Here is a 25,387-nt window from a genome sequence, read left to right as displayed (position 1 = left end):
AAACTTACAGGAAAAGAGTGTTAATAAAAACAGAAGGCCAGGCGCAGTAGCTCACACCTGTAATCCCAACACTTTGGGAGGCCAAGGCAGAAGGGATCACTTGAGGTCAGGAGTTCAAGACCAGTCTGGGCAACATAGCAAGCTCTCATCTCTACAAAAGATTTTAAAAATTAGCCAGGCATGGTGGTACACACCTGTAGTCCTAGCTACTTGGGAGGTTGAGGAAGGAGGATCACTTCACTCAAGGAGTTTGAAGCTGCAGTAAGCTATGGCTGTGCCACTACACTCCAGCCTAGGTGACACAGCTAGACTATGTATTTTTTTTTAATTTAAAATAAAGATAAATTAAAAATAAATAAAAACAGAATACAGAATATATATGTATTCTTTTCCCACATCCACCCACTGTTAACATTTTGCCCAATTTGCTTTATCATTTTGCTTGCTCTCTTACCTCCACATGTGTGTATGTGCATGTGCATGTATGATACACAGTATAAAATCAGTATGTCAAGTTACACTCCCATTTTTATTGCAGCACTATTCACAGTACCCAAGAGATGGAATCAACCTAAGTGTCCATCCACAGACAAATGGATAAAGAATATGTGGTACATACACACAATGGAGTACTATTCAGCCATAAAAAAGAATAAGATTCTGTCATCTGCAACAACATGGATGGAACTGAAGGTCATTAGGTTAAGTAAAATGTCAGACACAAAAAGACAAACATTGTATGTTCTCATTCATACGGAGAAGCTAAAAAAATTGATCTCATAGAAATAGAGAGTAGAATAGTGGTTACTAGAGGCTGAGATGGTTAGAGGGAGACAGCCAAAGATTGGTTAGCAGTTACAAAATTATAGCAAGATAAGAGGAATAAGTCTTAGTTTTCTATAGCACTTTAGGGGAACTATAATTTACAATTTATTGTATGTTTTCAAATAGCTAGAAGAGGGGCTTTTGGATGTTCCCAACACACACAAAAAAAGATAAATGTTTGAAGCAACGGATATGCCAATTGCCCTGACTTGATCATTATACATTGTACACACATATCAAAATATCACATTGTACCCCATAAATATATACAACTATTGTATCAATTAAAAATTGTAATAAAAGAAAAAAAATTCTTTGTTTGAAGATAAATTGATATACTCTCTGTACTCAGTTGAAAAACAAAAAACAAAAAAGATTGAAGAGGCTACCTGTAGCTAGAAGAGAAAGGAGAGAATTTGCCCCTACTAAGGAGTCAAAGTACTTATATTCCTATTCCAAGTCAGCCAATTAGATAACAACAAAACACCTAAAAGGCTTATAACTTCTGTTTGGATTTTTAAAAATCATTAATAAAAGCTAAGTGAAAAGTATTAAAATTATTCCAAAACTTAAAAGTAAAAGAATTTCCCAGCTAATCTTCTTTAAGTTCAATGTTTTTGCTATTTAAATAAGCAAGTTTATGACTGTGGATCACTAGTGTAATAAACCTTATTTAAGCAAGTGGAACTTCAGCCCAAAAAGTTTATGTAAAATCGTACGATTCTGGCACCACCTGGTGGCAGTATATTCCAAAAGCAGAGGGGGTGTGTATGCGTGTGCATTTTTATTAATAACTAATTCACTCATTTATTACCAACTATTTAATAGGCATTTGCTAGGCGTAGTTCATATAAATCTTTAAATCTCTCTTGAAAGACAGGAAATAAAATAAAGTATAGTATCTAAAACAGGGTCCCCATCTCCAAGGAAAAAAAATCGACAGTTAAATTATGACTGTCAGAATGTAAGAAAAGAATCTGTTCTTGTTTAGAAGTTTCCTGAAAGTATTTATGCCCCTAGAACTTTCAAGCAAGAAGTCCTTAGGAGTGTATTGATAAACACAGTCTATCAAATCACCAGTTTGATAAGGAAAATAACTTTTTCCTTATCAAACTGCTTATAAAGTAAGCAGTTTTCAAGGAAAATAACTGTAGTGGTTTTAAAATGTCCTCAAATTCCTGACACTTCTTCCTTTAAAAGGTTGGCCAGGTGTAGTGGCTCATGCCTGTAATCCCAGCACTTTGGGAGGCCCAGGTGGGTGGATCACCTGAGGTCACGAGTTCGAGACCAGCTTGGACAACATGGTGAAACCCCATCTCTAGTAAAAATGCAAATATTACCCAGGTGTGGTGATGCGTGCCTGCAATCTCAGCTACTCACTTGAACCTGGGAGGCAGAGGTTGCAACGAGCCAAGATTGTGCCACTGCACTCCAGCCTAGGCAACAGAGCAAGACTCTGTCTCAAAAAAAAAAAAAAGAGGCTAATTTCCCTTTCCCTAAATGTAGGTTTGACTTAATGACTCACTTCTAATGACGAAAAGTGGCAGAAGTAGGGGCGTGTAACTTCCAAAGCTAGGTTGCCAAAGATATCACCACTTCCATCTTGCCTTCTTCGAAACCACTCACCTGGGGGAAGTCAGCCATCATGTCATAAGACTCAAGAAGCCTGTGGAGAGCCTACCTGGGGAGGTACTGTGGCCTTCTGCCAACCACCAGCACCCATTTTCTAGTCATGTAAATGGGCCCCCTCAGAAACAGATCCTACAGCCCCGACCAAGCTTCAGATGACCGCATCCCTCATCAACATTGCTAAGCTAAGCCACTCACAAAGAAACTAAGAAATAACCAATGTTTATTGTTTTAAGCCACTTAGTTTTTGGAATAATTTGTTATGCAACAGTATTGACTAATCCAATAACCTATCACTTCCTAGAAGACAGACATTTGATCTACAACAGAAAGTAAAAATAGCTCACTCTAGTTTAATACTATAATTTTTCCATAGGTTAATAAAATTTCAAATTGTCCTTCCTAATTTATAAGGAGTGATCCTTTTTTAATTCCCCCAATTGTTTCACAATATTATTTCATAATATTTACTACCTTCTTTTTTCTGAGACAGGGTCTTGCTCTGTCTCCCAGGCTGGAGTGCAGTGGTGCGACCATGGCTCACTCTAGCCTTGAACTCCCTGGCTCAAGGTCAGCCTCCTGAGTAGCTCGTACCATAAGCATGCACCACCACATATGGCTAAATGGTGGTTTTTTTTTTGGTAAAGATAGGGTCTTGCCTTGTTGCTCAAAGTGCTGGGATTACAGGCATGATATAATCATATATATATAATATATAATGTTATTTATGTGCATACACATTACATATATGACGTGCATGTATATATTACATGTATGTGACATGTGTGTATATGTGTGTACATATAATATAAATATATGTATGCAGGTATATATAACATATGTGTATGTATTATATATAAAAAACACATATATAAACACACCCAGCAATATTTATCACTTTCTAAGTTAAGTCAATGAAACAGCAACCTAAGTAGATTTTAATCAGTCAGCAAGGATTTTGTTTTTAACCCCTGTGTTTGCAGAGCAACCACACTAAGCACTATGTGGAGAACCATATCCTTTAAGTACTTATAATTTAAATCAGATTACTGTTCAAGAAATAATTTATGTTTCTTAACTAAACTTTTTCCCTGGCTCTGAAGATTATAGGTCAATGGAAAAAGGTATGAAAAATTTTTCCTTTACCTCTGTGAGGGATCCACAAGCCACACCACCATGCAGGGCTTCGTCCAAAGCAGAAAGGGTAGTAGATAAGAATGCTGGTGAGAAATCAGCAGACCTTTGTGCTTTTATTCCATAAGCCTGAACAAGAAAATGATTAAGTTTTTTTCAACCTTTATATATATTCAAAAACATAAACCAACTCTAATTTCCTAAATTTTAGCAACTTTAACCCTAATCCATCCTTTTCACTTCTATTATTTATTTGTTCAACAAATATTTACTCTGTGCCAGGGTCTGTGCTAGACTATGGGGATATGACAAAACAGAGAGAGACGTTGCCCTCACAGTCTTATGAAGTCAACCACAGACTATGAAATTAGGACTAGAAACCAGGCAATTACAACACAATTAATAAGAGATAATGTAATAGGGGCAGTATAACTGATACAGATTTTGGAAACTTAATGGAATTGCTAGATGCCTGTGCTAATATCTGAAAGAGCTGTTAGGTGAGCAAGGGAAATGTGACTATTCCTGCCAAAGAGGGCAGAATGTACAAAGAAAGGTCAAGAAGCAAGAGAGGAAACAGGGACTAACACAAACTGTAAAATATACAGTTCATTTAGAATGGCTAAAAGATGGAGTGTGGGTGCAGTACAGCAAGCAATGAGGCTAGAGAAGTAAGCAGAGGTCTAACCATGAACAGCTCTGTTGAAGATGCAAAAAGGAGTGACATGATCAAGTCATCATTTCAAACTCGGGTTCATTTGTGAAGAACAGTGTGAAGGAAGCTGTGGAAGGCTGAGAAATGACCCGCCACCCCCACCCCTGGATATCCAAATCAAACCTCCAGAACCTTATTTGCAAAATGGGTGTTTGCAGATTTGATTAAGTTAAAGACCTTGAGATGAAGGGATAATCATGGATTATCCAGATGGACCCTAAATACCCTCACTCATAAGAGAGAGGCAGAGGGAATTCAATACACACAGGACAAGGTTATATGAAGATGGAATAGAGAGAGAAGCAGCCACAAGCTAAGGAATGCTAATGGCCACCAAAAGCTGAAAGAGGCAAGGAACTGATAATCCCCTAGAACCTCTGGAGAGAACGCAGCTTTGCCTACACCTTAATTTTGAACCTCTGAACTCCAAAACTGTAAGAGGATAAATTTCTGTTGTCTGAAGCCACCCAGGGTATGATTTGTATTAGAACTGCCACAGGAAACTAATACAACAAATTATAATTTCAAAGACATACTCAGATTAGTTTGTGAAGAACAGCTTGAAACTGGGAGATGTGTCAGGAAGACATTACAATCATTGCAAAGAAAAATAATGGTAGCTAGAAGAAGGTAATAGTAGTGGGGATAAAAACTTTTGGTACTAGCAACTTTATCGAAAGCCAAGTACACAGTACGACAGTACCCCTTATCCACGGTCTCACTTCCCATGTTTCAGTTACCCATGGTCAACATTGATCTGAAAATATTAAATGGATAATTCCAGAAATAATTCATAAGTTTTAAATTGCACACAGCTCTGAGTAGCATGGTGAAATCTCACATGATCCCGCCTGGATGTGAATCATCCCTTTGCCAAGTGTATACGCACTGTAGACACTCCCTGCCTGTTAGTCAGTAGCCATCTCAGTTATCAGATCCAAAAAACGTAGTATACATATAGTTTGGTACTATCCAAATTTTCAAACATCCACTGAGGGTCTTGAAACATATTCCCTGCGAACAAGGGGAGAAACACTACTTATCTGAAGTTTTTCCAATATTATAAAATTCTGAAATTCTCCTTTCTTTCTGTTCAAGACAGAGTCTCACTCTGTCACCCGGGCTGGAGTACAGTGATGCGATCTCAGCTCACTACAACCCCACTTTCTGGGTTCAAGCAATTCTCCTGCCTCAGCCTCCCAAGTAGCTGGGATTACAGGTGCCTGCCACCACACCCAGCTAATTTTTTTTATTTTTAGCAGAGACTGGGTTTTGCCATGTTGACCAGGCTGGCCTCGAACTCCCACCCTCAAGTGGCCTGCCCACCTCGGCTTCCCAAAGTGCTGGAATTACAGTGTGAGCCACTGTACCTGGCCCAAAATTCTCCTTTATTATCCTTGGTGTTTGTCCACAAGAAATTATACAAAGAATTCTGGTGATTTTATGTGTTGGTTTGGATCATTCTGATGTATTTAGAGCTACAAAAGTTAATACTCTACAAGGAAAATTGTTTTTTAAATTACTTTTATTAATATTCTGGGATATTAAAATTTTACCTGATTTTTAAAAGATGTTCATTTTCTAATGTTCCTTTTATTCTTTTAAAGGCTTTTGACAACCTGCATTTGTTAATGGTCTGCTTTACATTTCAATTTAGCTTTGCCTGCTCCAGGGCACTGTCCAGTCGCTATGCTAGGATATCGAGCAAATAACATCAGCTCCTCTTACATACTGCTGTGATTCAGGAATCATGAACAGTAAGGAAAAGGCAAGGATAGGCAGATAAATAGCATTTGTTGCACATCTACTATGTGCTGTATTAAGTACTATACGTACATTATTTCATTTACACACAGGTATAATTATCTCTATTTCACAAAGGGTAAAAAAACTGAGACTAAGAGATGTGCCAGATATTACCACAAGGGGACAAACAAGAACCATTGCTGCTTTTTTCCTAATTAAAGAACATAACTTACCTAAAGCAAATTTGGAAAGAAGAAAAAAGTTAAAGAAAACAGAAGTCAGTAAAAAATTCCACAATCCTAAGATAACCATTATTAACAATATATGCCAAATACCTTTATAACGTTCATTTTTATAAAATTGGCATGTATACTATATACAATTTCATAGCCTGCTTTTTTCACTAAGCATTTATATCCTGGGCATTTCTCCTGTTATTACAAATTCTTGGCTGGTCATGGTCACTCATGCCTGTAATCCTAGCACTTTGGGAGGCTAAGGCAGGAGGATCACTTGAAGCCAGGATTTCAAGATCAGCCTGGGCATCATAGCAAGACCCTATCTCTATAAAAATAAATAAATAAATAAAAATTTTTCAAAGACTTTAGTGCCCACATAATATTCCCTAACATAAATGTAATATAATTTATCTCCTTCCTTATTATTATTATTTTTCCAATGTTTTGATATAAAAAATATTTCAGTAGGCATCCTTACGTACACATTTTTGTCTATAATCTATCATCAGGCAACGTGGATGCATGCGAGGATACTTTCTCAAACATGCAAAGGCAGCCCAATCTGTCCAAATTAAAGCACTTCATTTGCAATTTTAAGTGTAATTTCTAGAATAATAGATTTGGTAAGTCAAAAAATAATAATTGGCTGGGTGCGGTGGCTCACACCTGTAATCCCAACACTTTGGGAGGCCAAGGTGGGTGGATCGCCTGAGGTCCGGAGTTTGAGACCAGCCTGACCAACTTGGAGAAACCCCATTTCTACTAAAAATACAAAAGAAAAAATTAGCTGGGCGTGGTAGCACATGCCTGTAATCCCAGCTACTCAGGAGGCTGAGGCAGGAGAATCGCTTGAACCTGGGAGGCGGAGGTTGCGGTGAGCCAAGATTGTGCCATTGCACTCCAGCCTGGGTAACAAGAGCAAAACTTCGTCTCAAAAAAAAGAATAAAATGAACTAACAGAACAAAACTTCAGAGAAGTAGTATGTATATAAATGAGACAAAGACGAGTTTTGTGATATGACACTACCAGTTTTTCTTCTACTTTGGTGGCTGCTTCTTCTCAGACTCATTATCGTCTAATCTGACCTGTAACTGTTGGCATCACTCAGGTTTCAGGCTTAAGTACACTTATCATCTTACTGTATGCACTTAATAGGCAATCACTCATCCATTCCGATAGCTTCAACTATCATATTTACACCAATGACTCCCACGTGCATGCCTCGCCTTCAAGGTCCAGGTCCATATATTTAACTGCCTACTTCCCATCTTCACGCAATGTTTTATAAGCATCTTAAATCAGACAAGTACTGGCCGGTGCGGTGGTTCACGCCTGTAATCGCGGCACTTTGGGAGGCTGAGGCAGGTGGATCACCTGAGGTCACGAGTTCGAGACCAGCCTGGCCACCATGCTGAAACTTTGTCTCTACTAAAAATATAAAAAATTAACCAGGCATGGTATTGGGTGCCTGTAATCCCAGCTACTGAGGAGGCTAAGGCAGGAGAATCGCTTGAACCTGGGAGCCTGAGTCGAGATCTTGCCATTGCACTCCAGCCTGCGCGACAAGAGCAAAACTCCATCTCAAAAAAAAAAAAAGTTACACAAGTACTAAATTGAATGTATGATCTGCCTCCCTCAAACCTGCTCCTCTTCCAGTACTCCTGATCTCAGGAAATGGTACCACTCAGTTTCTCAAAGCAAAAGTCAGGGAATCATCTCTGACACTTTTCTGTACGTCACTACCACCTCAGCCAAACAATTACCAAATCTCATTAATATTCTCTCCTAGGCTGAGCACAGTGGCTCATGTCTGTAATCCCAGCATATTGGAAGGCTGAAGCAGGTGGATTGCTTGAGGCCAGCAGTTCAAGACCCACCTAGCCAACAGCAAAACCCCATCTCTACTAAAAATACAAAAATTAGCCATGTGTGATGGTGCATGTCTGTAGTCCCAGCTACTGAGGAGGCTTAGGCACAAGAATTGCCGGAACCAGAAGGCAGAGGTTGGAGTGAGCCGAGACTGCACCACTGTACTCCAGCCTGGACAACAGAGTGAGACTCTGTCTCAAAAAAAAAAAAAAAAAAAAAAATTATCCCTCCTAAATATCTCTCATATTAATCAACACTATAACCTCTGCATTAATAATACAAGTCACTATCACTTTTGGTCCGGAATACAGTAATAGGTACCTAACTAATCTTCATGAATATTTTCTTCCTCCTTTTCAATCACTTGTCCACATCCAAGACTGATCTTTTTAAGACACATATTACAGTATACCCTTCTTATGAGTTTCCATTGCTCTCAGAATAAAGTCCAAAATCCTTAACTTGGCATGCAAAGCCCTAATAATCTGACTCCTGCTTACTTCTCTGGCCTCATCTCCTACCACTCTCTTCTTTGCTGTTATGTCCCACTCGTGCAAGCCCCATTCTCCTTCTCTTCCCAGGGCCTTTGCATCTGTTATACCCAGTGTACAATAACTCTTCCCTGCCCATCTCCCTTCCCAACTCCTTTGCCTATCTCTCACCTATTCATCTTCCACGTTTTAGCTAAAGTATTGCTTCCTTGGAAGGGCCCTCCTGACCCCCAAACTAAGTAGTGTCCCTTATTATAAAGTTTCAAAGCCCCTTATGCCTTTCCTTCATAGGATTTAGCACTATTATAATTAACTAATTATTTCTGAATTAATATTTTAATGTCTGGCTTCCCCCACTAGACTGCAAACTACAAGAGGGCTGGAACTGTATAAACTTGTTCACCATGACATCCCCAGTGCCTGACAAAGTACCTAATACATACTTGACATTTAGTAAATACAGGTCAAAAGAATAAATGATTGAATAAATGAGCAAAAATATTTTCTGAAGAAATGAACTAAAACTAAGCCAATGGACAAACAACAGGCAAGCAGAGAGCCAAATTATGAATGAACTCCCATTCACAATTGCTACAAAGAAAATAAAATACCTAGCAATACAGCTAACAAGGGACGTGAAGGACCTCTTCAAGGAGAACTACAAACCACTGCTCCAAGAAATCAGAGAGGACACAAACTAACAGAAAAACATTCCATGCTCATGGATCTCATGGATAGGAAGAATCAATTATCATGAAAATGGCCATATTGCCCAAAGTAATTTATAGATTCAATGCTATTCCCATTAAACTACTATTGACATTCTTTGCAGAATTTTTAAAAACTATTTTAAAATTCACATGAAACCAAAAAGGAGCCTGTATAGCCAAGACAATCCGAAGCAAAAAGAATGAAGCTGCAGGCATCACGCTACCCAACTTCAAACTATACTACAAGGCTCTAGTAATCAAAACAGCTTGGTACTGATACAAAAACAGACACATAGACCAATGCAACAGAATAAAGAACTCAGAAATAAGACCGCACACCTACAACCATCTGATCTTCAACAAACCTGACAAAAACAAGCAATGGGGAAAGGATTCCCTATTTAACAAATGATGCTAGGAGAACCGGTTAGCCATATGCAGGAAACTGAAACTGGACCCCTTCCTTACACTTTACACAAAAATAGACTCAAGATGGATTAAAGACTTAAATGTAAAACCCAAAACTACAGAAAGAACCCAAAACCTAGAAGAAAATCTAGGCAATACCATTCAGAACATAGACACAAGCAAAGATTTCATGATGAAAATGCCAAAAGCAATTGGAACAAAAGCAAAATTGACAAATGGGATCTAACTAAACTAAAGAACTTCTGCATAGCAAAAGAAACTACCATGGTAGAAAATGGGAGAAAATTTTTTCAATCTATCCATCCTACAAAGATCTAATATCCAGACTCTACAAGGAACTTAAACAAATTTACAAGAAAAAACAGAAAACCCATTAAAAAGTGCACTAAGGACATGAACAGATACTTCTCAAAAGAAGACATTCATGCGGCCAACAAACATATAAAAAAAGCTCAACATCACTGATCATTAGAGAAATGCACAACAAAACCACAATGAGATACCATCTCACACCAATCAGAATGGCAATTACTACAAAGTCAAGAAACAACAAATGCTGGCGAGCTTGCAGAGAAATAGGAATGCTTTTACACTATTGGTGGGAGTGTAAATTAATTCAACCATCCTGGAAGACAGTGTGGCAATTCCTCAAAGACCTAGAGGCAGAAATACCATTTGACCCAGCAATGCCATTACTGGGTATATACCCAAAGGAATATAAATCATTCTATTATAAATATACATGCACACATATGTTCATTGCAGCACTATTCACAATAGCAAAGACATGAAATCAACCCAAATGCCCATCAATGATAGACTGAATACAGAAAATGTGATACACATACACAAAGGAATACTATGCGGCCATAAAAAGGAATGAGATTATGTCCTTTGCAGGGACATGGATGGAGCTGGAAGTCATCATCCTCAGCAAACTAATGCAGGAAAAGAAAACCAAACACTGTGTGTTCTCACTTATAAGCGGGAGTTGAACAATGAGAACACACGGACACATGGAAGGGAACAACACACACTGGGGCCTGTTGGAGGTTGTCGGGGAGAGGGAGAGCTTCAGGAAGAATAGCTAATGGATGCTGAACTTAATAGCTAGGTGATAGGATGATTTGTACAGCAAACCACCATGGCACACGTTTACCTATGTAACAAACCTGCACATCCTGCACATATACCCCAGAACTTACAATAAAAGTTGGAAAAAAAAACAAAACAAACTAAGTCAATGTTTAAGGCAGTGCTGAAATATAAGGAATGGTACAAGAATGAATGCAAACCATAGGAGAAAGATGGCTTCTTGAACTGTATTTGGAATTGTATTAAGATGGCAGCTGAAGGTAGTGATGGAAGTAGAAATTAAAGTTGAATTTTGGGACCATGCTTTCTTATTTAATTATTAACTGGAAATATGCCACGGATATTGACCAATTAGAATGACAGATGACAAATTAAAGGTTTTCTGGTGCTTTACAACCTTCAAAATAGTAACAAGTTCATTTGAATCTAGTCACAGAATCATTGCACAGTATTTTAACTTCTGTTTTCTCCCATAAAACAAAGAAAGCTGTTCAAAGCAATGAAATCAATGATAAAGCTAAGACTAACGTCAATTTCTAACTCCAATTCTGATTCTCCTTCTGACTACCCTGCCTTTAAAATATTTTCCTCAGATCACAAGCTAAATCTGAACAAAAGAAAATATCTGTTGTTCAGCCGGGCATGGTGGCTGATGCCTGTAATCCCAGCACTTGGGGAGGCTAAGGCAGGAGGATCACTTGAGCTCATAAGTTCAAGAACAATCTAGGCTATGTGGCAAAACCACATCTCTACAAAAAACACAAAACTTAGTCGGGCGTGATGGTGTGCACCTGTAGTCCCAGCCACTCAGGAGGCTGAGGTGGGAGGATGGCTTGAGCCCAGGAGGTGGAGGTTGCAATGAGCCAAGATCACACCACTAGACTCCAGCCAGAGCAATAGAGCCAGACCTCATCTCAAAAATAAAAAAAAAAAAAGAAAAAACAAAAGAAAGAAAGAAAGAAAGAAAGAAAGAAAGAAAGAAAGAAAGAAAGAAAGAAAGAAAATATCTGTTGTTCAAATATCTGTTCATTGTTTTTAGAAGTTTCAAATGACACTAACATTCCTTCCTTCTCCCCTTCTTCAGAGAATTGTACTTCATCGTTCAGTGTTCAGTAAATTTCAATATAAGGTAGTGAGGTAAGTAACTTACAGTCCACATAAATAAATACATTTGCAAAGCACTGAACAGAATTTTAGGAAACTCTTACTGTGGGAAAACAAGATATTTCTATCATGTTTCAAATCTACAATTTGAAAAGCTAAGCTACAGTCATGACACAAAAATTCTGAAAAAATGTACAATTTGATGAGGGCTTTTGTAAAGGACTTCAAACTTTCTTAAGAGTAAAGGATAAATTTTTAATTACCTGTTATTCAATCAATAAGCAAGTATAAGTACAATTATGTGTACTTTATGATCTAGAGCAAGTGATGATGGTAAAGGTCAGTATATCAAAGAAAGCGGCATTCTAAAATTAAGATTATAATTTAACTACGAGGCCCTCAAATACTACCTAATCAATCAGAGAAAGATGACCTTTGGAACTACCGCTACCGGCTACAGAAAAAAAGTAAAAACTTTCTGTTGCTCCCTAATTCCCTTATTTGGAAATTGTCTCCCATGAGTTTATAAACCACATAAATTTTTCACATATAGGCCAGGCACAGTGGCTCACGCCTGTAATTCCAGCACTTTGGGAGGCCGAGGTGAGCAGATACTTGAGGTCAGAAGTTTGAGACCAGCCTGGCCAACAAGGTGAAAACCCATCTCTACTAAAAATACAAAAATTAGCTGGCATGGTAGTACCGTGTCTGTAATCCCAGCTACTCAGAAGGCTGAGGCAGGAGAATCACTTGAACCCAGAAAGCAGAGGCTGGAGAGAGCCAAGATTGTGCAACTGCACTCCAGCCTGGGCAACAGAGTGTCTCAAAAAAGAAAAAAATATTTGCTTCACATGTGTTTTCCTTAGAGAACTAACTTCTATGGTAGAAAACTCAATATTTTTGAGGTGGTCATCTCTATTTCTGCATGTGCCTCATCCCTAAAAAAGCATGTTTAATGAGATAAGGAATCACTCATAATCAAATCATAATAAAATATAAATATACCGTTTGCATCTTTGGGGCACAGGCCCTGCTGACCATACATAGAAGTTCATGGACACCTTGATAACTCAGACCAGTCATCTTCATAAGCTCCAGTGGGGAAAGACATAAAAAGTCCTAAAGAAACATAAAGAGAGTATTTTAAACATATATATGTAACAAAGATATTAGAGTTAAAAGGAAACCTTCAATTGATACTGTTTATGTAGACAAAAGTATAATTTATTACAGATCAAAGATTTATACATTCATTATAGTAAGATAAAACCTTAAATCTAGCCAGGCACAGTGGTGTGTGCCTGTAATCCCAGCTACCTGGGAGTTGAGGCTGGAGGATTGCTTAAGTCCAGGAGTTCAAGACCAGCTGGGGCAACATGAGAACCTAGTCTTAAAAACAAAGAACAAAAACAACCAACCAAAACCTTTAAATCTTATTTACCCTGCTAAGGAGGATTTGCTTCACTACCTTGCTTAAAAATGCAAGATCTGCTCTATATATTTCGCATGCTCCATCAATAAGAAAATGGTCTATTAATTTCTTTTGCTTTTAAGAGAAATTATACATTTTGAATAGTATCTCCTCATTTGAGTCCTATTTCTCATGTAACTACAAATAAATAGCAAAGCTGTTACTTCACCTTATGCCATGACCACTCTCCCCTCAAAATGCAAAAATACTAAATTTGGGTAAATGAAATCGCAATTGGAAATGCACCCAAGGAAGCTTGATATTTACAATTAGCCTATGGAAAAGCACCATCATTTATCTTTTTTGTTTTGTAAGCCTACATTTTCATATTTCAAGTTTAAGAAGTATTAAGGTATAAAGTTAACTTGTGCATAAAACTTCTCATTAAAAATTTTTAAAAAATTTACCTGACAGGTAAGGATCTGATGTCTACTCAGACGGTCACACAGCTCTTGTGATAAACCCACTCGTTTTAGTTTCTTGCTACCCATGCCTCCAGATCCAGCAAAGAAAAGAAGAACCATGAAAAAAAAAATAGAATATAACATAAGTGATAGTGAATAGGCTATCCAAAACAAAATTAAAAATTCCTTAAGTTTCTCCATATGCAAAATGAAACATACTGTGTTAAAATATTACTGATAAAGGAATGCTATAGAAACTTTTAAATGTTTTAAATATGAGAGACAATTGTTCATCAAACAGGCACACAGAAAAACAAGGCAACCTCAAATATAATTTCACACAATTATCTGATATTTACTACATGAATACAGTACCACTTCACATTTGTAGAGCATCTTAAAATGTTCAATGCATGTACAAATTTTATTTGGATATGGCTAATGTTTGTATTTTTTGTAGAGACAAGGTTGCCACCATGCCCGCCCAATTTTTGTATTTTTTGTAGAGACGGGGTTTTGCCATGTTGTCCAAGCTAGTCTTGAACTCCTGGGCTCAAGTGATCCTCCCATGCTGACCTCCTAAAGTGCTAAGATTACAGGCATAAGCGAACAGGCCTGGTTCAAAATGTTCTTTATTAACACTAGCTGCTTATATCCTCACATGCAGTTAAATTTCACTATTGTACCTTGCTAGGGGTAAATGAGGCTTATGAAAGATTTATCTTCAGAGAATTAAAAAAGAATTACTGTGAGTCTCTTAATGCATACAAAGGAGAAGCTGTTTATCTCATTGAGATGGTAGATATACATTTTTCAGTTCTTTCCAGAGGAAAGGAATAAATCCAAGGAATAAAGCAATATAGTTATCAGAAAAGAGTAACATTTTGGAATGAAAATATATGTATACTGAGAATGTACATGTACTGAGAATGTACATGTTTGTTTATTTCCAATACCATGGCCCAAATTTCTATTTAACACCTAAATTATCTAAATCAGATTGAATCAATCTCTCTCTCTCTCACACACACACACACACACATACACACTCACAAAATACATACATACACACTTCTCACAAACACAAAATACATCCTCCTCATTTCTCTCTATGGGAATTTGTTAGCATTGACTTGTTTCCCCCAGTAGAAAATCAAGTGATACCTGCTATAACATTGCCTAGTGTCTTTTCAGATCAGGTAGTTTCAGGTAATCACACCATTTAGACTGATCAATTCAATTTAAAAAAAAGGAAAGAAAGAAAAGAACTATGGGCCACACAAGGCGGCTCACGCCTATAATCCCAGCACTTTGGGAGGACAAGACAGGCAAACTGATTGAGCCCAGGAGTTTGAGACCAGCCTGGGCAACATAGAGAGAACCTGTCTCTACAAAAAATACAAAAATTAGCTGGGCGTTGTGCCGCACACCTGTAGTAGTCCTAGCTACTCAGGAGGCTGAGATGAGAGGACCATCTGAGCCCAGGAGGTCGAGGCTGCTTTGATCACGCCACTGCACTCTAGCATGGGGAACAGACTGAGACCCTATCAAATACAAAAAACAAACAAACAAACAAAAAACTATAAATTCTAAACTACAGGGACTTTAACAACAACCAATTCTGCTATCTCTGCCTTAATAGGGCCACTCCCATCACTTGCCTGGACTATTGCATATTGTTTCTGGCCACTCCATTCATTTGTTCCTTAATTGGCTCCTTCCACAGGCATTTAAATACACACCCTGCTGAGCTCTGGGGTACAAGAATCATTTAAGCATATCACCTCCCCTTTGAATACTCATAGTTAAGAGATGAAAAGAGAGGTACAAACAAATAACTACAGTCATGCAGTATCGCAATTGCTATTTAAAAGTGCTATGGGAGCAGACAGGAAGAAGCCCGAAATTCGCCTGCAAAAGTCCTATCAGTGTCACAATCCTGCCCTGAGTAGCTTCCTAAAAAGTCACACTATGCTTTAACACTTCCCATGGGATTGGTAGACCACCGGATATATTCCTAACTTCTTAGGATCGCATAGAAAAACATCAAAATTGGTCCCTTCAAAACATCAAAATTGGTCCCTCACTTCCTTCTCACTCATACATCACATTGCAAGGTTCAGTTCCTGTCCTTCCCAGCAGTTACTTCACCTCTCAGTGTCTTAATTTCCTTAAAACCGTTGTTTTACAGTCATATGAATTTACCACTGCATATGACTGTAGTGGAGGTTAAAGCACTCCTGGCACATAGTACTTAAGGTCAGCAATCATCATAATGACTCTCACATGATCTGCCCTCCAGTCATATGGTATGCGTATTGGTAGGTCACGCAATTGTCATCCTGTCTCCCTGACTTCCCTCCACAAAACCTTCCCCAGGGTCAAGTCTTTTCCTCTCCAATGTTCTCATCAACTTCGTACACACCTATTCGATAATCTTATCAAAGTATTATTATGGCTTGCAAGTTTGTTTCCTCCACCGGAGCACGTAAATTCCTGCGGTGTATGTGTGCGTGAACGCACGTATGCGTATTGCACTTGAGGGGAGATAGTCAACCCTGGAGAATGAACCCTGTCCTCCTCATCACCAAGAAAAGAAAATTCTTCATGTTACATGTTCAACGACAACTGTTGAGGAACAATATTAGCTACTATTTATTGAGCCCTTATTATGTGCCACACTGTTCCAAAGGCTTCGGATATTTTACCTTACTTTACAGATAAGGATACTGAGGCACCGAGTTGAGAAACTTGGGCAAAGTTAAACAGCTGACAATTGGTGTGAAGCTCGCATTCGAATCCAGGGACCGGACTCCAGATTCCACGGTCTCCAACACCACCTGAAGTGGGACAGTCCCTCAACTTCCCCTAATGACAGGCTACCTGAAGCGGGAAGGGGCTGGGGAGGAAGACGGGCATCAACAGGCGGAAACATCACCCGGAATCCCCTAAAAAGAGCTTTTTCCAACAATGAGCAGCTTCCAAGCATTACCCACCAAAAGAAGGCCCGAAGCCGCCCCCACCCCCGGAATTCACTGCGGGGTTCTTAGTGAAGATCCCGACAGTCTTAAGGGGCGTGACCAGCACCCAAGAGAAAATCTCCGCTCCCCAATATCGACACCCACGGGCCTAGGGAAGGAGCAGGAAATAATGAGCGAACCCCACTTCCCCACAACGGCACCCCACATGAAACTTTCCAGTACCGGGTCTGCAGCATCCAACTTTCAAGTTTCCCCACCCTTTACAGTTTCCCCGCGGAAAGCGCTGCAAAGCAGCAACCGAAGTACTGATTGGGTCGTCATCCTGGCTATTGTATCCAATCAGAGGCCGGCAGAAGCCCAGGTTGGGTCCGCGGCTTGCTGGGAATTGTAGTTAATACTGTGATCAGCCTAACAGATCGAATCTGAAGCAGTTCCTCAAAACAGTGACTATCAAAATCTGTTGGCGGACCATCACCAAAGAGAATGTGAGGCAAGGGAAGACCCTGTTTGGAAATTTTTCTTTTTTTTTCTTTTCCAGACGGGGTCTAGCTCTGTCTCCCAGGCTGGAGTGCAGTGGCGTGATCTCCACTCACTGCAAGCTCCGCCTCCTGGGTTCGCGCCATTCTCCTGCCTCAACCTCCCGAGTAGCTGGGACTACAGGCGCCCGCCACCACGCCCGGCTAATTTTTTGTATTTTTAAAAAATACAAAATACAAAATACACACGGGGTTTCACCGTGTTAGGCAGGATGCTCTCGATTTCCTGACCTCGTGATCCGCCCTTTGGAAGGCCGAGGCGGGAGGATCACTTGAGCCCAGAAGTTCGAGACCAGCCTGTGCAACATAGTGAGACACCCTCCCTCACCCCTCCACCTCTACAAAAAATACAAAAAACAGGCCGGGCGCGGTGGCTCATGCCTGTAATCCCAGCACTTTTGAAACCACCAATGGGTTCACCTTGCCGGCTGCCTAGACGGAGCCGATTTATCGGGACAGGGGAATTGCGATGGAGAAAGAGTAATTCACGCAGGGCCAGCTGTGCGGAAGACTGGAGTTTTATTATTACTCAAATCAGTTGTCCCGAGCATATGGGGATCGGAGTTTTTACCAATAATTTGGCTGGTGGGGGCTTAGGAAGTGGGGAGTGCTAATTGGTCAGGTTGAAGATGGAATCACAAGGGGTCGGAAGTGAGGTTTTCTTAATGTCTTCTGTTCCTGGATGAGATGGCAAAACTGGTTGGGCCAGATTACTGGTCTGAGTGGTATCAGTTGATCCATCGAGTGCAGAGTCTGCAGAATATCTCAAGCACCGATCTCAGGACTTACAATAGTGACGTCACCCCCAGGAGCAATTTGGGGAGGTTCAGACTCTTGGAGCCAGAGGCTGCATGACCCCTAAACTGTAATTTCTAAACTTGTAGCTAATGTGTTAGTCCCGCAAAGGCAGACTGGTCCCCAGGCAAGAAGTGGGTCTTTTCGGAAAGGGCTGTTATCAATTTTGTTTCAGAGTCAAACCATGAACTGAATTCCTTCCCAAAGTTAGTTCAGTCTACACCCAGGAATGAACAAGGACAGCTTAATGGTTAGAAGCAAGATAGAGTTGGTTAGGTCTGATTCATTTCACTGTCATAATTTCCTCAGTGATAATTTTGCAAAGGCGGTTTCACTTTGGGATGCGGAGGCGGGCAGATCACTTGAACTCAGAATTTCAAAACGAGCCTGGCCAACATGGCGAAACCCCGTCTCTACTAAACATACAAAAATTAGCCGGATATGGTGGCAGGCACCTGTGATTCCAGCCACTTGGGAGGCTGAGGTGGGAGGAGCCAGACCTTGCCTCAAAAAAAAAAAAAAAAGAAACACACACACTGAGGAAAGCTGAGTCTGTGATTAAAGCACACCAAGGAAACCAAACAAAAGGCTTGGTGCAAGGCAGCTGTGGTGAGGAAACCTAGTAAGCCGTTACTTTAATAGTTGGTTTCAGGCCGGGGACGGTGGCTCATGCCTGTAATCCCAGCACTTTGGGAGGCCGAGGTGGGTGGATCACCTGAGGTCAGGAGCTCGAGACTAGCCTGGCCAACATGGTGAAACCCCATCTCTATTAAAAATACAAAAATTATCTGGGCGTGGTGGTGGGAGCCTATAATCCTAGCTACTCGGGAGTCTGAGGGCAGGAGAATCGCTGAAACCCGGGAGGCGGAGGTTGCAGTGAGCCGAGATCGCGCCGCTGAACTCCAGCCTGGGCAACAGAGCGAGACTCCATCTCAAAAAAAAGACTTGGTTTCAGATTATTATGTTTGCGAAAAAGCCTTTGCTCATTCTTTGCTCTCTGATCTCTTATGCATACTTCTGTCTTATAATTTAGCCCACTGTATCCTAATTTTTGGCCTGCATCTCCCTTGAGAAGAGGGACCTCCATTTACTCAACTTAGAGAATAGGGACTAAGCCCGGTGTAGTGGCGCACGCCTGTAGTTCCAGCTACTACAGGAAGGCTGAGGCTGAAGGATTACTTGATCCAGGAAGTTCGAGGTTGCAATGAGCCGAGATCACACCACCGCACTCCAGCGACAGAGAGAGACTCTGTCTCTAAAAAAATAAAATAAAGCCTAGCACACCGTTCAATTAACAGTTGTAGGGTAAATGTGCAAATAAATGAATGGAGTGAAGCAGAAGAATATGGAAATTCGGACCGCAGAGTTCCGGAACAAAAGAGCCCAGTAGACAGAATAATAATGGAGGAGAACCCAGTTCTCCTAGCTCCAGGTATCCCCGTGCCTGACAAAACACCATCACTGGCTGGCGTTCACTAAATGTTGACTTCACATGTTAGGGAGATAAGCGAGTGGAAGAAAAAAAAAATCCAGGGTCACAGTTCTTCCTGCCACCTGCTCGGCCAAAGCAGAACTGAAAGTATTGAGCGCCGAGGCTGTCACAATTGAGGGAGATGGTCCGCAGCCAGGTAGCTGATTTCCTCTTTCCGAGCTTTCTAGCTTTCCCTACTCCCGGAGAGGTGGCGTCACGTGACTCAAACAAATATGGCACTTAATTATCATCTTCCCTGCCTTGAGCCAATAGGAGTGGGGCTTTCAGACTTTGTCACCACCCCCACCACCGCTGTTCGGATGGGTTGTGTCACCTGACTCGGCTCAAACATGGCTGCGCTGAGAGCTCTCTTGCTTTGGGCGCCGGGAGCAGGTGAGTGTAAGACACCCCTGAGAAGGAGGGGCCCCTCTCCACGACCCTCGCAGGGAGCGTCCCTGCGGCCCACCCCCGCACTGCTTTCCACTTATGACACAGATTTGTCTCCTGATCGTCAATCCTTTGCCTTAACAGAGGGCTCAAACTAGAGAGGTTCCTGCTGAATTTCTTATCTTTGAGGAGGCGACCACCTGGGGATTTGGAGTGACTGGACATAAAGTTCAGTAGGGAATACGGACGTAGACTTATGGGTCTGCGCCCGGGGCACATATGACTATTAATATTATAAATATAGGAATCTGCGTAAAGAGATGGGATCCGCCCCTTGGAGAAAGTGTTTTCAAAAAGTAACGTGGGAAATTAAACTTAAAACGATACTTAGGGCAAGTAAGTCCCGCCTTTCCCAGGCGGACCAGTAGTTGCTGCTTTGTCTTAATACAGCGCCTTCTGTTTCTTCCCACTGGCGTGTGTTGTTTCTAGGAGGTACTCCGCGAATGAGAACATTGAGAATGTGTTCGGCATAACTTATTTCTTTGTATCTCCCTGCACTCTGTGCTGGGAAAATGAATCATCCATTTGGAAAAGAGGAAGCTGCCTCGCAGAAGCAGCTTTTTGGATTTTTCTGTGAATGCCTGCGGAGGGGAGAATGGGAGCTGGCACAGGCATGTGTACCTCAGCTACAGGAGGGACAAGGGGATATCCCAAAGAGGGTGGAAGACATACTTCAGGCATTAGTGGTGTGTCCAAATCTGCTGAGGTAAGAGATCTCTTTTCCTACCACACAGTCCCAGGGTGAGAGACACGTGGTTCAATATTTGGGCATTGGTCAATGTGTCCCCACTCAACTACCCTCTGAAGAATAAGCAGAGACACAGAGTATTTCCTGTGCTCTGAAATTTTACCTCTATAGTATACAGTCATTACTTAGTCAATATTGGCTTTAGATTATCATCTGCAACTGAATGTAAGCCTGGCCACCAAAGTGTGCCTGAAACTGCCATTTCTTGTTCATCCTCCTTAATATAGATGGTGGAACTGCAATGGAAAGTATTTTATTTGCCTCCAAAAAAGCAAACCCTGCTCTCTTCTTGCTTATGAGATTGAAGATATTGTTGTCACTTTACTTAAAACTTTTTATTTCGAAATAATTATAGTCTCACAAGAAGCTGCAGAAATAATAGAGTCCAGTGTATCCTTTTCCCAGTTTCCCCAATTGCGACATCTCATACAGCTGTAGTACAATATCAAAACCATGAAATTGACATTGGCACATTACTGTTTTTTTTTTTTTTNCAAACCCTGCTCTCTTCTTGCTTATGAGATTGAAGATATTGTTGTCACTTTACTTAAAACTTTTTATTTCGAAATAATTATAGTCTCACAAGAAGCTGCAGAAATAATAGAGTCCAGTGTATCCTTTTCCCAGTTTCCCCCAATTGCGACATCTCATACAGCTGTAGTACAATATCAAAACCATGAAATTGACATTGGCACATTACTGTTTTTTTTTTTTTGTTTTTTTGTTTTTTTGTTTTTTGAGATGGAGTCTCGCTCTGTCGCCCGGGCTGGAGTGCAGTGGCTGGATCTCAGCTCACTGCAAGCTCTGCCTCCCGGGTTTACGCCATTCTCCTGCCTCAGCCTCCGCAGTAGCTGGGACTACAGGCGCCCACCACCTCGCCCGGCTAGTTTTTTGTATTTTTTTAGTAGAGACGGGGTTTCACCAGGTTAGCCAGGATGGTCTCGATCTCCTGACCTCATGATCCGCCCGTCTCGGCCTCCCAAAGTGCTGGGATTACAGGCTTGAGCCACCGCGCCCGGCCGGCACATTACTGTTAATGACACGTACTTTATTTGGTTTTCAGCATTTTCTTAACCTGCCTTCATTTTTTCATTTGTAGTTTTATGCAGTTTTATCCATATATAGATTCGTGTAATCTCACTGTAATAAGGATCAGAACTGTTTCATCACCACAAAATAACTCCCTCACTCCTTGGTGCTACCTCTTTGTATTTATACAACAACCCCTCCTTGTTCCCTGGCAACCACAGTTCTCCATCCTAGATTTTCAATGAAGTTCCTCCCGGTGAAGCTAGTAACCACTGGTGATATAGGATTCAAATGTACTGTTTTAAGTCTTTCCTTGGGTTTTCCTTCTTTGACTGTTATGCTATACTGTTTACATATTGTATTAGCACATATACAATGGAGAAACTTAAGTGATCCCTTCTTTTCTTTTCTCCTTTAATTTGAGATCTAGTCAGTTATCGTCTAAATTCCTAACTTCAGAGAAAGGCTTATGAATTCCTAAAGTCCTGTTTTTAGCATGTAGTTAAAATAAATTTGTATGAATTTCCTTTTAAGACTATCTGATTCACTTTCTGTATTAAAAAATATGCTTTAGATAGTATTAGCTATTATGGTTTTCTCTGTAAACTAAGATAGGGAGGTGGAGGTGAGATTAAGGCTTTTTATGAAAGCTGCTAGCTCTGTTCTGTTTCTATTTTTTGTTTGTTTGTTTTTTTGTTTTAGAGACAGAGTCTTGCTCCCTCGCCCAGGCTGTAGTGCAGTGGCACAACCTAGGCTCACTGCAACCTCCCCCTCCTGGGTTCAAGTGATTCTCCTGCCTCAGCCTCCTGAGTAGGTGGGAGTACAGGCGCCTGCCACCACACTTGGCTAATTTTTGTATTTTTAGTAGAGATGGGGTTTCATCATGTTGGCCAGGCTGGTCTTGAACTCATGACCACAGGTGATCCCCCACCTTAGCCTCCCAAAGTGCTGAGATTACTGGTGTGAGCCACCTTGCCCGGCCTGGTTCCATTGTTTTATTGAACTGTCATATACATTTAAAAATATCTCATTAGGGCAGTGTCTTGCCTGTTCAGGTTTAAAACAGAATGAGCAATAAAATCTGTCTTGGATGACAAAAGATGAAAGATCAGTAGAAACTCTTTTTTACAAGTCTTTCTTTTCACCTTTTTCAGATGTGGGCAGGACATCAACCCTCAAAGGTTAGCCTGGGTCTGGCTTCTCGTACTGGAGAAATGGTTGGCCCATGAAAAGGTAAGTAGGTTTATATTAAATTTTCCCCTGAGGCCAGGACTGAGAGCTTGAAAGTAGTTGTGGGATTTCCCTTCTGTCTGTTACTTCCTTTATGTTTAAATTCATCATACTCATTCTCAGAGAATGGCTTAAATTTTTATTGCTGTCTCCTTACCAAATTCATTCATTAATGCACTAACATACATTGGCATATAGTACAGTTTGTTAAATACCACCATGAGTCTTGTGTCTAAAGAGAACTTTTGGAAACTCAGTGAAAGTAACAAAATAGCAAATAAAATATGAATCTGTAACATTTGGATCTATTCAACATTTAAGTAATAGAGAATGGGCTGAGCTGAAACTTGGTTTTTCTTCCAAAAATCCTATTTTAACTAGCCTAATTCCATGACATCTCATAGATTCAAATTCCATTAATTTGTAGTTTACTAATTCACATGAATTGAAAATAAAATTACCAAATATAAAAACAAGTAAGCAAATTAATATTGGAAAAAAACCGGTAAGGAATTACTTTTTTTAAAGATAAACTTCTATTAAAAGCCCTTTTAGAAGTATGTGTTAATTATCAGAAATTGATATCTATGAAAGAATTTCTCTGAGACATTTTCATATTGAACCTCAGACTTTGAGATTTAAGTGAAGAACCTCTAACTTAGAAATGACTGGCCCAAGGACCCACTGTAAAGTTATTTGATAGAACTGGTGCTGAAGCCAAGATCTTCTGACCTCAATCCTCTGCGTTTTCCACCTTAACACTACTTTTTTAGCCCAGATGGACTTAAAACTAAGAAACCACAAATTCTACTTTTAAAATGTCTATCATTTTGCCAGTTTTTTAAATTTTGCTCCTCTCGGTCACCAGAATTAATTTTGTCTTTAGTTACACTTTTGTGTGACATTTGTCATTCTTCACATAGCTGTCAAAAGTAACAGAAATTGCTAATCTGAATGTATCTCTTATCCAGGATTTAGCCAACTGTTTAGGAAAGAAAATGACAGAAAGACTAGTAGGAGGGAGAAGAAAGAAAACAAGATTGAAAATAATGAAACCCAGCATAATTAAGAGTTGGCTATGGTTTCAGATTTAAAAGAGAAAACTTGAGCTAAAATAGTGACACCATAGTTACAATAGTATCTTCAAAGAGAAAAGAACTATTATTACTGATTAAGGATCTCCCTAGTACAAACATAGACTATTAACTTTTACCTCATTAGAGGCTATTTGCTTACTTTATGTCTGAATGGTTGCTTATTTTCTAGACAGTTGCTCAACTATGTCAGGAGATGGAGTCTACTTCCCATTCTCGTTTTCCCAGCTTCACAGATAGATTATATGGCCTTCAAAGCTTCAATGACTTGCTTATTTAAACAGTTGTGGGACTATTTTAGTTCCTCATAGAATTTTAAAACTATATAAGGCCCATGGTGTCCAGTGAATTCTTGGGGTAGTTTTCCAAGTCCAGTCATTATCCTGAAGTTGCCTTCATCATCTAGGAATGTGCTGGCTGCCTGTCCTTTCCCAGGCTCCCACCTTTTGCCAAAAGCTTCCCTTTTAATTATTAGATGAAATAGTAATTCTATTTTCCCTTTCCTCCATTCATTTTGCCTTCTGCCTTTTAATCTTGCAGGGATTTATCTCTACATGTGTAAGCATTTATACAAAGATTTAGCTGCAGAAATGTTCACGTCTATGCTACTTCTATTAGAGGAAAACTGGAAACAGCTTTCATGTCCACAGTATAGGACAGGTTAATAAATGGAAGTATATCTATATGTAAAATACTATACCACTGTTCAAAAGTATTTGGCAAATGAGTTTTCACTAACATAGAGTGCTCATGGTCTGCTGTATAGGAAAAAAGGCAGTTTAGAAAAAAGTACATTTGGTATACATGCATAGAGATGTGCATAGCAAATGATCTGAATGAATGGCCTTAGACTACAGTTTTAATAATTGTTCTCCTTCAGTGAGAATATATATAACATATATAATACATGTTATATATCATATTTCATATATGTTATATATAAATGTCATGTCATATATTATATATTTCATATGTAACTAAATATACAAATTAAATTTGTAAAATTACAAAATTAAATATACAAATAAGCAAACTAACATATATGTTATATATATTATATTGCACTCTAAAATATAACATATGTTATATATCTCTCTCTAAGATAAAACACTTTATCTTAGAGAAATAGCAGAAATAAGACTAACTGGACATATATATGTTTTATAGATATATAACATATTTTAGTTTACTTAT

The 25,387-nt window shown here is 39.7% G+C and overlaps 2 protein-coding genes across 6 annotated transcripts in view; one reads left to right on the top strand and one right to left on the bottom strand.

The window, feature by feature from the left end:
* RAD51B (RAD51 paralog B) overlaps positions 1-17,130 on the bottom strand; it is a 777,158-nt gene extending 760,028 nt beyond the window's left edge. For 4 of the 5 annotated variants that reach the window (XM_017878607.1, XM_017878608.1, XM_017878609.1 and 1 more), the window contains exons 1-4: positions 17,066-17,130; positions 13,866-13,951; positions 12,993-13,106; positions 3,601-3,717 (exon numbers count right to left, since the gene is read on the bottom strand). In XM_017878607.1, the coding sequence (XP_017734096.1) occupies positions 3,601-3,717; positions 12,993-13,106; positions 13,866-13,949 (315 nt within the window). In that variant the 5' untranslated portion in view covers positions 13,950-13,951; positions 17,066-17,130. The remainder of the gene's footprint in view (positions 1-3,600; positions 3,718-12,992; positions 13,107-13,865; positions 13,952-17,065) is intronic. The other variant, XM_017878611.1, reaches the window with a different exon arrangement.
* Positions 17,131-19,964: 2,834 nt separating this feature from the next.
* Positions 19,965-25,387, top strand: part of ZFYVE26 (zinc finger FYVE-type containing 26) — a 75,482-nt gene continuing 70,059 nt past the window's right edge. Inside the window, 3 exon segments of the mRNA XM_017878606.1 lie at positions 19,965-20,038; positions 20,522-20,798; positions 23,024-23,102. Coding sequence (XP_017734095.1) covers positions 20,605-20,798; positions 23,024-23,102 — 273 coding nt within the window. The 5' untranslated portion in view covers positions 19,965-20,038; positions 20,522-20,604.

This window comes from Rhinopithecus bieti, unplaced genomic scaffold (assembly GCF_001698545.2).
Source record: "Rhinopithecus bieti isolate Rb0 unplaced genomic scaffold, ASM169854v2 scaffold_11252, whole genome shotgun sequence".
Taxonomy (NCBI): Eukaryota; Metazoa; Chordata; class Mammalia; order Primates; family Cercopithecidae; genus Rhinopithecus; species Rhinopithecus bieti.
This window is presented reverse-complemented; position numbering and strand designations above follow the sequence as displayed.